A 13,927-nucleotide genomic window follows, 5' to 3' on the forward strand; every position below is an offset into this window, starting at 1 on the left:
CCAAATACAATTTATTTCATGGCATTCTATCTGGTGCAAAATAAATTTATGTGCAAAGGGACCTTCTTTTGATCCTGGATGAGAAGATAAGACTGTGCACCCCCCCCCCCCCCCCAAAAAAAAAAAAAAAAAAAAAAACACACACACAAAGATCACCATCAGTTGCATGATACTAAAGGATTCTTGTCATAATTGATTTTACATGTCATTGATTAGAGCCCATCCATTCTGCACAAATGAAAAATGTATCTGAAATCTTAATTATAAAAATAACCCAAGAATCAACATCCAAATTGAAAAGCTGCAAATCAAACTGAGCAGATATAAACAAAATTAATCGTGAGCAGAATCTGTGAATAAACCTGGAAACTTTATTAATGATACCCCTGATTTAAACAAGAATATCTCGATTAAGGCTAAGCACTACTTGGTATTCAGCTGGTGAACTGAAGATTAAACAAAATAGGTTTTAAAATAGACAATCGCAAGGTTAATGATATGTTAAAGCTTACTCTACATTAAAAGGATAGAAATCTGGCAAAGTTACAAAGGTACATGTACTTGCCAGAGATGCCAGCAAACACAGGCCAGAGGTGCAACAAATTGATGTCTTGGTCTCAACCTAATGACAAACTGATTTATCAAGGCACACTTTTGTTAAAAGCATAAAAAAACTCGGCGCTAAAATTCAGTGCATGAAAGCAAATATAAGTGACCACTTCTACACGAGTGATGGCAAAATATTTTGTACATTGTATGGATATTATACAAATCTATAATTTTCAAAAATTGGGAGAATGTTTCATACTCCCACATTTTAGAAATTATAGTTTGATATGTTTCATATACCAAATAATCTGTTTTTTAATAAATAAATAAATGGAATGGATATAAAGACTACACCTTACACAACACGAAAAACATTTAATCAAATGGAAAAATATTCTAGATGGTATCTTCTGTAGCACAGTCACATTCTCCTATTCTCCTGCAGCAAGCACCTTGAATAGAAAAAAAATCACGCAACAAATATTAATGAACTGGAAAAGATGGATAAACTTATTTCTTAAGTAAATATGCAGGAATATGCAATGCTTAACTGTAAAACATGAAATCAATAATATTGCATGCTATGCAAATGAAGTATCCTGGTGTTTATGGTATTCTAAACACTACACAACACTAATTTACAAATGGTAATTTGTAAAACTAAGGTCTCCCACCCCCTACCACCACACACAAAACCAGCAACATCTAAGCATCACAAGTGAAATCAGTATAAAAATCTAGTCAAATGCTTCAGATATCTATTTTGACTTAAGAAAAAGATACAGATCTCAATTTTTTTTTCTTCTTTTCTGTCTGAAACATTTAATTTTGCAAACAATTTGTTTTAGCTAGCATAAGACTAAAAATAAAACTGCTGAGATAAACTTAAACAGACTTTTTTGCATTTCCAAAGCAACCACAATAGAGAAAAAGACTTTACTGAAGAAAAGAATATGAAAAATTTCAAGCAATGTTAGCAGGAACCCAAATTCCTAACTCTACGTGTAGTAATAGCTTTGGCTGCGTTCACATGAACAATCTATTTTTAAAAATCTATTTGCGGTATCTTGTGCTCACAGTCTGTGCCCTGAATACCCCACAGCCTAATTACGGGCAGCACGAGCCAGTTACTTCCAAAGTTGTAATTAATTCTCAGCGCTACCAGTAATTACGCCACGAGGTATTCAGGGCACAGACCGTGATCACAAGATACCACAAATAGATTTTTAGATTTTTAGAAAATAGATTTTTCATGTGAATGCAGCCTTTGATTTAAGAAATCCCATCTTCCACTTACCTTTGTCCCTGTGGACAAAAAGTCCCTGAAAAGAAAGAAATGCTTGCATATTAACATAAATGCAAATTGCATCATCATGTATATTCATGTCATATTTCTATTAACATGTAAATACAACTGATATAAAAGAGCATAACTTTTGCTGGGGTAGCGCTAACACTCGCCAATTTAGCCAAATGCTAAAACTGACTTAAATTGGCTAAAGAAAAAGGGCCTGATTTACCTTGTTTTAGTCAAATTATAACCATTTTGATAACAAATTGACAAAAAAAGTGGTGATTTGGCTAAGCCAAAAATTTTGCTAGCGCTACCCAGTTTTGGTTCTCTATATATATTGTATGGTGCAATATAAGGCACATTTCAGTCCTTTATTTTTTTCTCATTCTCAGTTTAAGCCATATCAATGGTTTTAAATTGTTATAAAGTGCTTATATAATAAATCTCAGTAAAAAGGAATTAGAAGTTCGTTAAGGGGGGGCCTGTACCCAAATAGGACTAAAAATCATGTTCTTATAGATAAAATCAACTTTAAAGAAAAATCCCCAAATCCCTTTTGTAGTACTGTGTTCAAGTGTTATAATACCATTAAATGATTAGATGATTAAATGATTAGATGTTTTGAAAATACATTAAAAGCATGTTTATAACTGCGCAGGTGCCTGAGAGAATCAGGAAACCAAAAATGATGTTTCTGCCCCACAAATCCCAATATTACATCACACAATGATCTTGGAGTTGTGTTTCAAGCATACTTAGGTTGCTTTGAAGATACATTAAATGAATGCAACAGGAATAAAAATGCTAAGACCTTTAATTTAAGATAAAATCTCCAACCTGCAGTCCTCCCTTAATTTCCACAATGTTAGTTTGAGCAAGGGCAGTATTCTCCATTTTAATCATCAGTTGTCACAGCCAATAGGTAAAAATGCATAAATATTAGCAAGCCAATTCACAATGATTATGATAACTATAGTTTGATATCAATGATTGATGTCTTTTATAAAAGGCCATGTGAAGTATTTGCTTTTGATGAGTTTCTTTCTACATGTTGTGTCGACATAATACAAGATATATCGATTTTATCACAAACTGGGCGTGACTCAACATGTTGAAATTGAATCAAGAAGCCACCCTGGCATATAGCACCATTCTTGCAGGGCATTGCTTTTTTTAATCCACCTGCCCCTTAAAAAAACTCAAAGTGAAATGTAACCCAATGCAATTTTCTGAATCAAGGCAGGTATTAAACCAAATCAATAATCATTTTTTATCCCTTGTATCTAAATGTGTACAACTTGATTTGATCCTCAAAGAGATAATTTTATCTCTGTGAGTTAACTTCACCTTCCTCCATGATGAAAAGTACCTCACATTTGCCTACTTACAAATCTGTAAAGACCTCAATCTTGAAGATTAGTGTGCTTGCTCTCAGTGAAGCAGTGTATGCTGAAGTAGTGACACAATTTCTACATTACCCGCCTTTTAGATGTGTGTTTGCTATTTCCTGTACCAAAAGAAGGGATGGGAATGAATACAGTGAATGGTTTGGTTTTTGAAATAAACTCTTTTCAGTAACTGCAGACATGGTGCAAATCGCTGTCACACAATTGCACTCCACTTTTCTATGCAGCTATGAATGGAAAGTATTCGTTTCTCTCTGTAGAGCAAACAGAATACTAGCCGAGTAAATTGTTTTCTGTTTGCTTATCAAAAGAATGAGTTTTCACAAATGCATTTTCTGCTAAAATGGTTTCATTAAGCAAATATGCTACTGAGCCTGTCATCAATGATTATCAAGTTCCAATTTAAAAAATTGTACAAGCAATGTGGCATATTTTTTTCCAAAACAAAAACAGCTAACAATGTAGTTTTAACAAGACCCCCTTCTCCATATCTTTTCATCTTGTGATCACATTTTTTACAGCTATTTACAAAAATCAAGCCCACTGGGTGCCCCCTCGGGTGAAGTCAACCCTTTTTAATGTCTCACCCTACACTCTTGTCTGATAGAATTAGCACACCTGACTGGATACCTGTGCTGCTGAGCCAGTATCATAACAAAGAGAAAGGAGGAGAGCACTGCATAACGTTGAACAGACAACAATAAAACCACACAATAGTGAAGTCTTGAGAAAATATGCACCCACCAGCTGTGGCAACTGAAAATCTGTCACCTTCTGAACCTTGCTGCATACTTTTCACTTGATTAAAATTTCCTGTACAAATAAGAGGTCAGGCAAAGATGGAGATAAATCTATCGATATAAAATAACAGGTTGGAACAGAAACTTGGGGAAGAATTTTATGAATTTATTTCATGTAATCTTTGGATAGTCAACACCATAGGAGGGGATATTGTTTTCAAATCACAGGGCAATTAATTTTTGTGATTTTAAATATAATACTGATGACTAAGGCCTTGACCATGTAATTTATTTTGTGAGAATATATACCAATACCTCTTAATGGAGCGAGGTGAATATGTGATACAGAATAGCACTGAACATTATATCACTATCATTTTCAATTATATAATGATAATGCACAGAAATCTTTAACTATTAAAGACAGTTTTTAACTTCTGTGGGGATGCCTGTAAACAAATAAATTTGTAGCGTTTTCAGTAAGGTGCAGTTGACACTGGGCATAAAAGGAAAAGTATTGATAGGGACATCAAAACCTGTGCAATGGAGTATTTAAATGCAAAATGCACTTCTATTCTCTCTTCACATTTAACTTTGATTCCGAAGTTAACTACTGTATGTTTTGCAGAAAATTGAAATATATGCAAATATTCTATATGTAAGAAATCCAATGGTTATATATATAGTTAACAAAATAATAGTTAACATATAGCATTTTTTCAGATATTTGGCTTAAATAGCTTGTTGTTATGATGGAATTAAAATGTAGTGTTGAATTTTTTTTTTCAGTAACCTCAATAATAAGTAACCTTGCTGTGAATAAAAGGGTTAGATGGTAAATTTCATCATCATTGCATGCTTTCCAATTTTATTATTTAACCTTTTTAACAGGTTTTCAAAAGAATTACAAGAGCATTTATAATCGGTCAAATCCATCAATCAGTTCATGAACTTCAATTTTTTAAAGATAGGATAAATGAGAAAAGCTTTAAACAGGGAAGCATAGGCAAAAGCAAAGACTGCCCTTTTCCATGTTTCTGATAATTAATCTGCCGATGAATAGTTAAGAAAACAGTCTTGGGGAAGAAAAGAAACCTTGTGTATTTCCTCTCAATTGGTTGTGTGGAGCCATCACTTGCATGATTGACATGACACTCTTGCTTAATCCTGTCTGTATACAGATCAGAAAATCAATACCATAATGTACCAAATGCTCACATAGCATGTTTTGAAATGGGCCATGATACTGTACAAGGTGTAAAATGTTGGACATCATCATGAAATATTGCCATCAAGAGTTGACAAAATATTACTCTTCAAATTTACATTCTGAAATATATATCTGTATTCAGCTTTTTGCAGCAGCAGCAGGTGGTTGCCATCGTTAATTCCTAACCATACAGCTTTGGGCTCTTGACAGCAGGAATTCGTCCTGCAACCTAATAATTTAGTAGCAAATTGAAAGATAGAACTCTGGCATTTTGGTTAAAATTCACAGCAGGGTCCTGTCAATTAAGATCACATAGACCTACTGTACTCCTACAATTTTCTTTAGATCATTTGCTTCTTTTAAAATTTAATCACACCAGCAATATGGGTCGCAATGAGATCTTTGATGTGTAATTTTGCATCTTTTTAATTATTTGTGTACAGAAATATTAGTAATTCTGATTTTAAGCTCATGATAGGGCAAACATTCAAATTTTATCTTTGGGAGAAGAGAAGATCAGCACTGTGCATTATTTTCAACCAAAAGTCTTTGGTTCTAATTCCAACCACCTGTAATCTACTATGGCTTTAAGAACAAGTGCTATTAGTGACTTTATATTCTACATAACCTACATATCATACCGAAAAAAAATTAGCAACCACAAATGGCAGCAAGTTCAAAGCCTGTGCCAACTGATATGTGTTACTCTTTTACATCATATCATTACTGTGGGTGAAACTGGCACTTTTTATGGCCATTTGTGGTCTTTTCATTTCTATCATATAAACAAGGTTGTTTCAAGCAGTTATATTCCATACTGAATTATGCAATACCAATCACAAGTAATAGTTGTGTATCAGTCCGTGGTTATAACAATGTGAAGTCAAAACATAAAACAAAATACCAGATATAGTTTCAGTTGTCACAAAATGTTTATTTCACACAAATGATAGTATAAAGCCCTTCAAAATTTCACAGCAAATTCGATCAAATATGTTCAACACTTCAAACTTAGATTCAAGAAGTGCTGATGATTCCATGTTTTGTTGTTTTCATACATCGCCATTTTCAGAGAATCCTGTTTTTAAGGTGACAGCGACAAGTTTCAGAAGAGTTTAAAAGATTCTAGTACAAGAATATACACAGATAATAAAGTTTTAAGCAAAGAACACGGCGCTAGAGCTGAAAATCATTTGTGCGAAGATAAAGCAACAGCGTATAAACTGATGAGAAAAAGCTAGGTGCGACCAACCCTGAGTCAACACGTGTGTGACGTTTGAATAAACAAAGTCACGAAACAACAGGTTTGTATCAAATCATGACAACCGAAAAGGCCGAAGATAAACGAACATATTGGCCAGTTCATTCGGGTAAAAGTGGACGCATAGAAAAACAGATCCACAGAAACAAGACCTTACTTATCACTTACCCATCCATACTGTTAAACTTCAGAATATGCAGAAAGAAGAGAAGTATTAGTAGGCACAACGAACAGCGGTGAGGATCTCACTGCAAATGGCGGTAAAACAACACGAGGTATGGGATCTCGCATGAACGAGATAGGGGCATTTAAACAAATTGGTTTCAAAGAAAAGAGACAGGGGCTATTAATTTTATGGTATTAACGATATATATAAGAAGATAATCTAGGAACAAGAGTTGTCAATGGAATATATTTTCAAAAATTGAAATAATGCTCTACTCGTTTATGCGATATGGCTATATTTAGATCAAAGGTCCCGGATGTATAGCAGAAGTACTTCCTCGTTTCACACGTGTGTGTTGTTTACAGGCACATTATGAATTTGCACAGCATTCATTCTTTGCTCAATATTTTCTTAATGCATACGTTAGTAATAGTGGAAGTCAATGGACAAAAAACTAAAGTGAGTCATCAAACGCCTGCTTTCAAGAAACATGAGATGTTCAATGACATATTCCCTCTTACTATAAGTAACTTTTCTGAGAACGTTCTCCGAAGCAAGGAAGCATGGATTATTATATTCCATGATGGCACTATGTTGAAAACGTGGAAAAGTATGACAGCGTCAGTCAGAGGTGTTGTCTGGGTCGGAATGGTAGATATAAGGCAGGAAAAACAGATGTTGCAAGATTTGCTCGTATGTAAAGACATACCTTATCATTCCAGAATTGACCCGTGACAAATTAATAAGTTCATTCGAAGGTTTATTGAAAAGTACATTCTCTGGCTGTGCCAATTTGCAGTGGCACTATTTTGCAATTTTCCTTCAACATTTAATATTAATGATTATTTTTAATAAATTACCCTAAATATCTGAACATTCCTAAGAGCAATTAATAGTAACATAATATTATTTGGGAGAATCTACCTGAGTTGATTTAAGTTTTTTTTTTTTACTTCAATTTCAAATGTGTCAGATACAGAGGAGCTTTAATTTAGACTTCTTAGTTATTTTGTGAGAGATATAGTTGCTTAAAATATAGAAAATATACATAGATTTATGAATCCAAATTGTGAGACAAAGGTAAATTTTGACTGTAATGACTGTGCATTTTGCAGTAAGCTCTCTGTTGGACAATTCATCAGCTTGGGTTTAAGTGTTTCTGAAATGATGATCTAAAAGATTAAACTTAAAACTGTGTCTTAGAGATCAGACCACTGATAACATTGCCCTCAGACCACAGCTACTTTGTAGAGCATATGCTATCATGGTTAGATCAATGACGAACGAGTCCTAAAAACCCACTGTGAAATAATTGTTACAGAATAAGTGTGATATATGCTTAAGTGCAAAAGTACAAACTTTTTTATTTAATATTAATAATGTGTCAGGTGTTAAAACAGGATCATTGCATTAATATTTAGGTAAGACTGTCTAACTTAATATGCTTTAGAGGTGCTTTATGTTATTACTAGTACAAATATTAATCTATGGGAAAATAACATTTTATTTTTGCTTCTTTTAAGACTCAAAAAGTGTTAAAGTGTCATTTTAAATATCATTCCTAAAATGTATTAAAGGATTTTTATTTATTGTCACCATTATAATAAGGATTGTGTAGTAAAAGGTATCCTTTTCTTTCAGAATATTGATGAAAACAATGTGCCCAATGCCAGAATATATCCATTTGGGAACAAGAATGAAAAGTTGATGAAGCATATTGATGTTGATAGCCCAAATGAAGCTAAGCTGAAGGCTCTGCAGTCGCTGCCTGATAAAACACAGAGAATATTCAAGTCTGACATTCATGGCTTTGTCCTAGATAGTTACATGTCTCATCCATCCAGATTCCCTACTATATTGATAACTGGTATGTGTGTTTACCACTTTTTTTCTGTATGGGGCATGCTAAAAATCTTTAATCTCTAAATAATTTCACTTTCTGCCCTTGGCATTCTTATTCTGCTCCTTTTGGATATGCCATACAGCTGATCATCTACAAATCAACTTTTATTATGAAGATGCCTTCGGTGACATTTCATTCTTAAGGTTAACTACTATAAGAATAGACAATTTCCTAGAATATGAAGGGAAAAGTGCCATAACTACCCTGATTAGTCTCTTATATCTTGACTAATCAAATTTGCATCACATGGAATGTAAAAGCCTATTTTTGATTGATTTCTTGTGAAATTTTCATCATTTCCAAAGAAAGAGAAAACAATGTTAACCAGAGTGCATTGTGACTTACAAGTTACACAAGACTATCTTTAATAGGGGTAATTGCTTGTCTCAAAAGTGCAACTATGCTATTGGATAGAAATTGAAGGTTTTAATTTTATATATTACCAGTATATGTATCTTAGATGAAGTCTTAAAATGTCTTCAATTGATTTACCTTTATTTGAAAGAAATTGCTTTTGATTTTGATTAGTTGTATGAATGTTTCTATTTTTCTACAGGTCAGACAGATGTCATTCCTGAGTAATAGATTTTCCTTAGACTCTCTTGGGAATCAAACTCACCACATTTACAATTTTTTGCAAATTTGACATTCCACTGCATATTTGCATAATGTAATGTACATGTATATCAAATTAGAGCTCATCATTAAAGCAACATCAGGAACTAAAGCAGGACATCTGAGTAAATGAAAGGCAATTGTTGACTATTACCCTGTTTCATAACAGTTCTATGATTTTTTTTTTTTTTTTTGGTTGGCACATGTAATACAGTTGATACAGGGATTTTCTTAGAAATGCCTGTAGTTATTTAGGTAATGGCTAGACCTTTGCCACGCACATGTAAGTCTGCTCAAATCATTGCACCAACAAATAATTATCCATCCAAGTGGATGTCTTTATAATTTGACATAGTACCTTAATTATTGTATGCCCTCTAATAACCCAAGTATCCAATATATGAACCTATTTACTCGGCAAAATGGCACTATTCAAAAGCAATTCTAAGTGATGCTGCATAGAAGAACTTCAAAATGTCTGTTGCCAAAATCAAATAGAAAAACAAAAAATAAAATGTTGAAAGGACAATTGATAAGTCCAGTGAATAAATTCAGATGGTAGCTTCAGTGTTCCACTTGCTTCGAATTCAAAACTCAAAGGTACCTAGCTGAGAACATATTTAAAAACAATTTGGTCAAATTAAGTGATCACTTGCATGCATTTCTTGCATTTTACCTTTGCATAAAAATTTAGAGCAGGGTTAACTTTGTATCAGTTTTCTTGTTTAAAAAGATGTAAGTTGTCTTTTAAATACAATTTCTTATTTAAACAGATGTAAACTGTCTTTAAAATATAACACAGGCTATATGAAAATGAAAAGGGCAGTACGTTTTACATTCCCATATGAAATCAAAGGAAAATGTGCAGATTTCATAAGAATGCACAATGCATGCTAAGAAGGTATTATAGTCAGATGGAGGAGCTGCATCAAGACACAAGTCAGTGACAAGAAGACCAAGGTACATCTTGAACAATACTAAAATGTTTAACTGAATGATAGGAAAATTTTATTTTCAGATGAAACAGCCACCCCAGCATTATTTAAAGCCTTAGCCTTGCGATTTGAAAAGTATTATAACTTTGGAGTTATGAAGAATCCAGAAGCAGAGGATTTGAAGGCTCTGGGAGTAAGCGACTATTTCTTAGACACACCCTGTCTGTTGGTGCTTGTTGCTGATGCACAGAATCATGGGAAGCAGTTGAATGAATATGAGAACTTACAGTTTAGTGGAGTTCCTTACAATAAAGATACTATGGGAGAATTTAATTTCCCCAATTTGATGAAATTTCTGTTTGCAATTAACTATCAGTTTCGACATGCTTTACCTGGAGACAACCATAGTGACAATAAGATAGTGGCAGAAATGCTGGATATAATTGAAATTGAAAAGAAAAGATTTGAAATTATGGATGATCAGGTGCTAAGTAGAGAAGAATTGTAGTGATACTTGGAACCCAGCCATGTACATGTCTTCCATATAAATTAATATCACGAATGTTTTTCATATATGTGGATGGTATGTTTTATAATAATATTTTCAGTCTTGCCATCAGAATTTGGTCCCGATCTCACTGAAATATAAAAGCTGAGCTGTCAAATTTAAGGGGAGCTTTTTGCCATAGAAAAAAATTAATGGTTTTTATGAACTGAGGAAAAAATTTGCCAAGGAAAAATAATTTGTATTTTGTTAGGTTTTAACATAAACACTGGGAGTTTTAGCAAATCAGGGATTTTACCAAGTGTGTGGCTTTGTAGTATTCACTGCTGGTATAATCATCTCTCAGACTTATATTTGTAGGTATGTTAATTATACATCTCAGATGCGCTTTATATTGGTAATACCAATCCCCAAATGTGTAATTTATATGAAATTGTACTTAATTGGCAACTTTGACTAAAATGATGGTGTCATGTTTACCTATAGGTTAAACGAGATTGGTTTAGTCATTTTATGTTCCAGTTAAAAAAAGTTGCATTTACCCAATTTGTGCTATGTGGCATGTGCTGTATTTTTTGTCAAGTTTTTAGTTTTGTTATATAACTAGCTGTGATGTGCTGGCAAACTGCCATCAACCCTTTTCAGTTTTGACCTTTCAGAAATATGGTCCTTTGGGATATCAAGACTGTCACTTTGTATGTGAAAATTATTAATAATCAAGTCAAGTGATTAAATCACAGCAATCAAAGAAACTATTCTCATTTGATTAATCCATATGTAATAATTTTTTTTCATTATTTATTATATTTAGAGTAGATTTCTAAAAAATTAGAACAGTCTGTTATAAAGTTCTTGCAGTCCGTCCACATAAATGTGCATTTTGTATGTAAACAACATTTGCTTTATGCTATTTTCTAATGAGCTGTATTTTCAAAATATTTTTCATGTTTTTATAAATATTTTATTTATAATGTTCGTGGTTAATTGCAAATCTGTGTTACAGAAGCTATCAGATAGCCTTTAAGAAACAATTGTCAGCTGTATATAGCTTATACATATTTGCTTATTTTTGTAATCTCTTTACATCAAGATTGTTGTTTGTTAATTAAATTGTTTTTGTAGTGCATTAAAGAAGACATAAGATTTAAGTCTCTTTTTTAATTTGAACATTGCTGAAATACATTACTGTGGTTCTAATACCCTACTGATAACTCACAGGAATCAAAGAAGAAAAAAGCAAAGCAAGTTATAAATGAATCTGGAGTAAATAATTGAAATATGATACCCCTCATCATGATGAAACCATATGGTGAAGGTTTCATTAATGGCACAGCCAGATGGTTAAGTTAAGAGTAGATCTACTGTACTGCAATATGGTCAGTGATTAAAAAAATCGTCTGACTCACTGACATGAAAATCTGATCCCTGGGGCAATCATAAAAAATGAACATTTGACCTTACCAATGTTCTTGTTATACTAAAGATAACAGTTTTGTTGAGGATTTTTGGTGACACTTTGTGGAAAATCACAATTTGACTCTTACACAATACTGAAGTTTTAAGTCATGAAATTGACAAATGCATTTTAACACACAGTAGTTCTTAAAACAATGTGCAATATAAGATTTTTTTTAATACACATTCTATATATATTTCGACTTTTAACTTATGCCATCCTCCATAAATAGATGTCAAAATAGATGTTTTTGTCCAACTCAGAACTGAGCACATCCTTGGCAAATGATATTTCAATGTGTCAGTTTGGCCATGAGCAGTTGCTCCCTTCCACTGCGTTAGTTGAGAATGTTAGTGTAACAATATGCAGATGCTTCTCTCGAAGTATATTTGAAAGCATTTGAGATGAAAAATAATATAATATTTTATAAACTAGCTGATACCTTTCATGTCAATCATTAAACCATGATAAGAGATTAGTATACATGATTTATATAATATCTTTATGTACTATATCATGTCTAAAAGCCTGATTGTCACACTTGCCCGGAGACTTGTGTCTTTAACAAAAATGTTCTGGTACGACTGGGCTCTAGAGAAAATATTTATTTTAAAGTATTGAACATCAATAAAAACAGTTAACAGTATTTGGTGTAATTAATAAAAGATGCTTAATATTTTATTTGTTTTGTGACATGCTTTTTCAACCGAAATCTGGTAAAAAGCAATAAAAATAACCAACCCCCCCTACTCTGCCTTCAGGTGCAAAAAGAATTATCAGCAATCATTTTATATTAATATATATTTATAATAATAATAATTAAGAATTAAATAAAACTAGACAGCAAAGCTGACAAATGTTCAGACATTACTCAGAAAAGAGAGCACCAAATAATACTCTGGCCAATTTGCTTTAAAACAGCATAATCCCTCTTACCCTCCTACATTATGTACTACAGATAACATGGACACTGAAAAATTAGCAAGTGATTCAGTTTCATGGGACATAAAAGCCACTGAAAATGCTGATGTGTGAAAATTTAGTTATATAAACAAACTAAAAAAAAAAAAGAGTACTTAACATAAATGTAAAGTTATCGTGCCGATTTTACACAGCAACCTGCCTCTTTACCAAATAAAGCCACTCAGTAAATTAAATGTAAAACTAAAATATAGTTTGGCAGTTATGGGGCAAATGTCGCCACAATTGTGCAAAAAAAAAAAAAACAATAATTACCGTAAATATAAACCGATTGTGTCAAATTTCAAATGCATCTGGCTTCTTTGCCAAACAAAGCCATCCAGTAAATCTTAAGTAAAACAAAAATACGTTTTGGAAGCTATGGGGAGAACATCGCCAATTTTGAGCAAAAAAAAACAAACAATAATTACTGTAAGTGTAAACCAATCATTCTGATTTTAGATAGCAACCTGTTTCTTAACCAGACAAAGTCACTCAGTAATTTAAAGTACAACTAAAATATAGTTTGGCAGTTATGGGGCTAACATCATGTGTCAGACAGCCACAGCAATGTCGACGACATGGACAGACCAATCAGAATGTATACAGACACTAACAGTGTCTGCATATAAAAATTGGGACTGAGTGGGAATCGAACTCACTCTGCCGTGTAAGGACATTACAACTGGGCCAGCAAATCCTGCTATCTGATGTAGTGTTATTGACAATATAATATGTGATACCTATCGCACATGCCGAGGCTTTAATGAAATTTGCCAAAGGCTAGAAATTGGATTCAAAATATACTTTTAACAGTTGTAATCATATTCAAACATATCTTCCCACTGCCCTAAGGTATTGCTAACCGTATCAGTTGTCAACAGAACGTTGTATTTTGGGCGAAAAACATGCAAAGGAGACTTTGGC

At 33.0% G+C, this 13,927-nt stretch overlaps 2 protein-coding genes across 6 annotated transcripts in view; one reads left to right on the forward strand and one right to left on the reverse strand.

The window, feature by feature from the left end:
- LOC106171241 (polypyrimidine tract-binding protein 2) overlaps positions 1–6,747 on the reverse strand; it is a 44,392-nt gene extending 37,645 nt beyond the window's left edge. The window contains exons 1-3 of one of the 3 annotated variants that reach the window (XM_087001684.1): positions 6,629–6,702; positions 1,847–1,871; positions 909–1,001 (exon numbers count right to left, since the gene is read on the reverse strand). Coding sequence is in view for 1 of the 3 variants with exons in the window: in XM_013551492.2 (XP_013406946.1) it covers positions 1,847–1,871; positions 6,629–6,636 (33 nt within the window). In the remaining 2 variants the exon portion in view is untranslated. Of the gene's footprint in view, positions 1–908; positions 1,002–1,846; positions 1,872–3,231; positions 3,360–6,628 lie in introns of those variants that run through there. The other 2 variants (XM_013551492.2, XM_087001683.1) reach the window with 2 other exon arrangements.
- On the forward strand, positions 6,595–11,732 carry LOC106171236 (putative protein disulfide-isomerase DDB_G0275025). 3 transcript variants are annotated; one of them, XM_087001690.1, is made up of 3 exons: positions 6,595–6,735; positions 8,268–8,493; positions 10,163–11,732. In XM_087001690.1, exons 1-3 carry the CDS (start codon positions 6,715–6,717, stop codon positions 10,585–10,587), a joined length of 672 nt encoding a protein of 223 aa, XP_086857816.1. In that variant the 5' UTR covers positions 6,595–6,714; the 3' UTR covers positions 10,588–11,732. The 3 variants fall into 3 exon arrangements, with proteins under 3 accessions (XP_086857816.1, XP_013406928.2, XP_086857817.1); XM_013551474.2 differs by lacking the exon at positions 6,595–6,735 and adding an exon at positions 6,924–7,319; XM_087001691.1 differs by lacking the exon at positions 6,595–6,735 and adding an exon at positions 7,337–8,047.
- The last annotated feature ends 2,195 nt before the right edge of the window (positions 11,733–13,927 follow it).

This window comes from Lingula anatina, chromosome 1, assembly GCF_051362555.1.
Source record: "Lingula anatina isolate TDL-2025a chromosome 1, LinAna3.0, whole genome shotgun sequence".
In the NCBI taxonomy this organism is placed as follows: Eukaryota; Metazoa; Brachiopoda; class Lingulata; order Lingulida; family Lingulidae; genus Lingula; species Lingula anatina.

Excerpts from the sequence above, each read along its gene's own strand:
- LOC106171236 (XM_013551474.2), top strand. The coding sequence starts at position 6,999 with ATGAATTTGCACAGCATTCATTCTTTGCTCAATATTTTCTTAATGCAT. Across the intron at positions 7,320-8,267 it reads AGATGTTGCAAGATTTGCTC|AATATTGATGAAAACAATGT; the intron begins GTATGTAAAGAC and ends CTTTTCTTTCAG. Across the intron at positions 8,494-10,162 it reads CCCTACTATATTGATAACTG|ATGAAACAGCCACCCCAGCA; the intron begins GTATGTGTGTTT and ends TTTTATTTTCAG.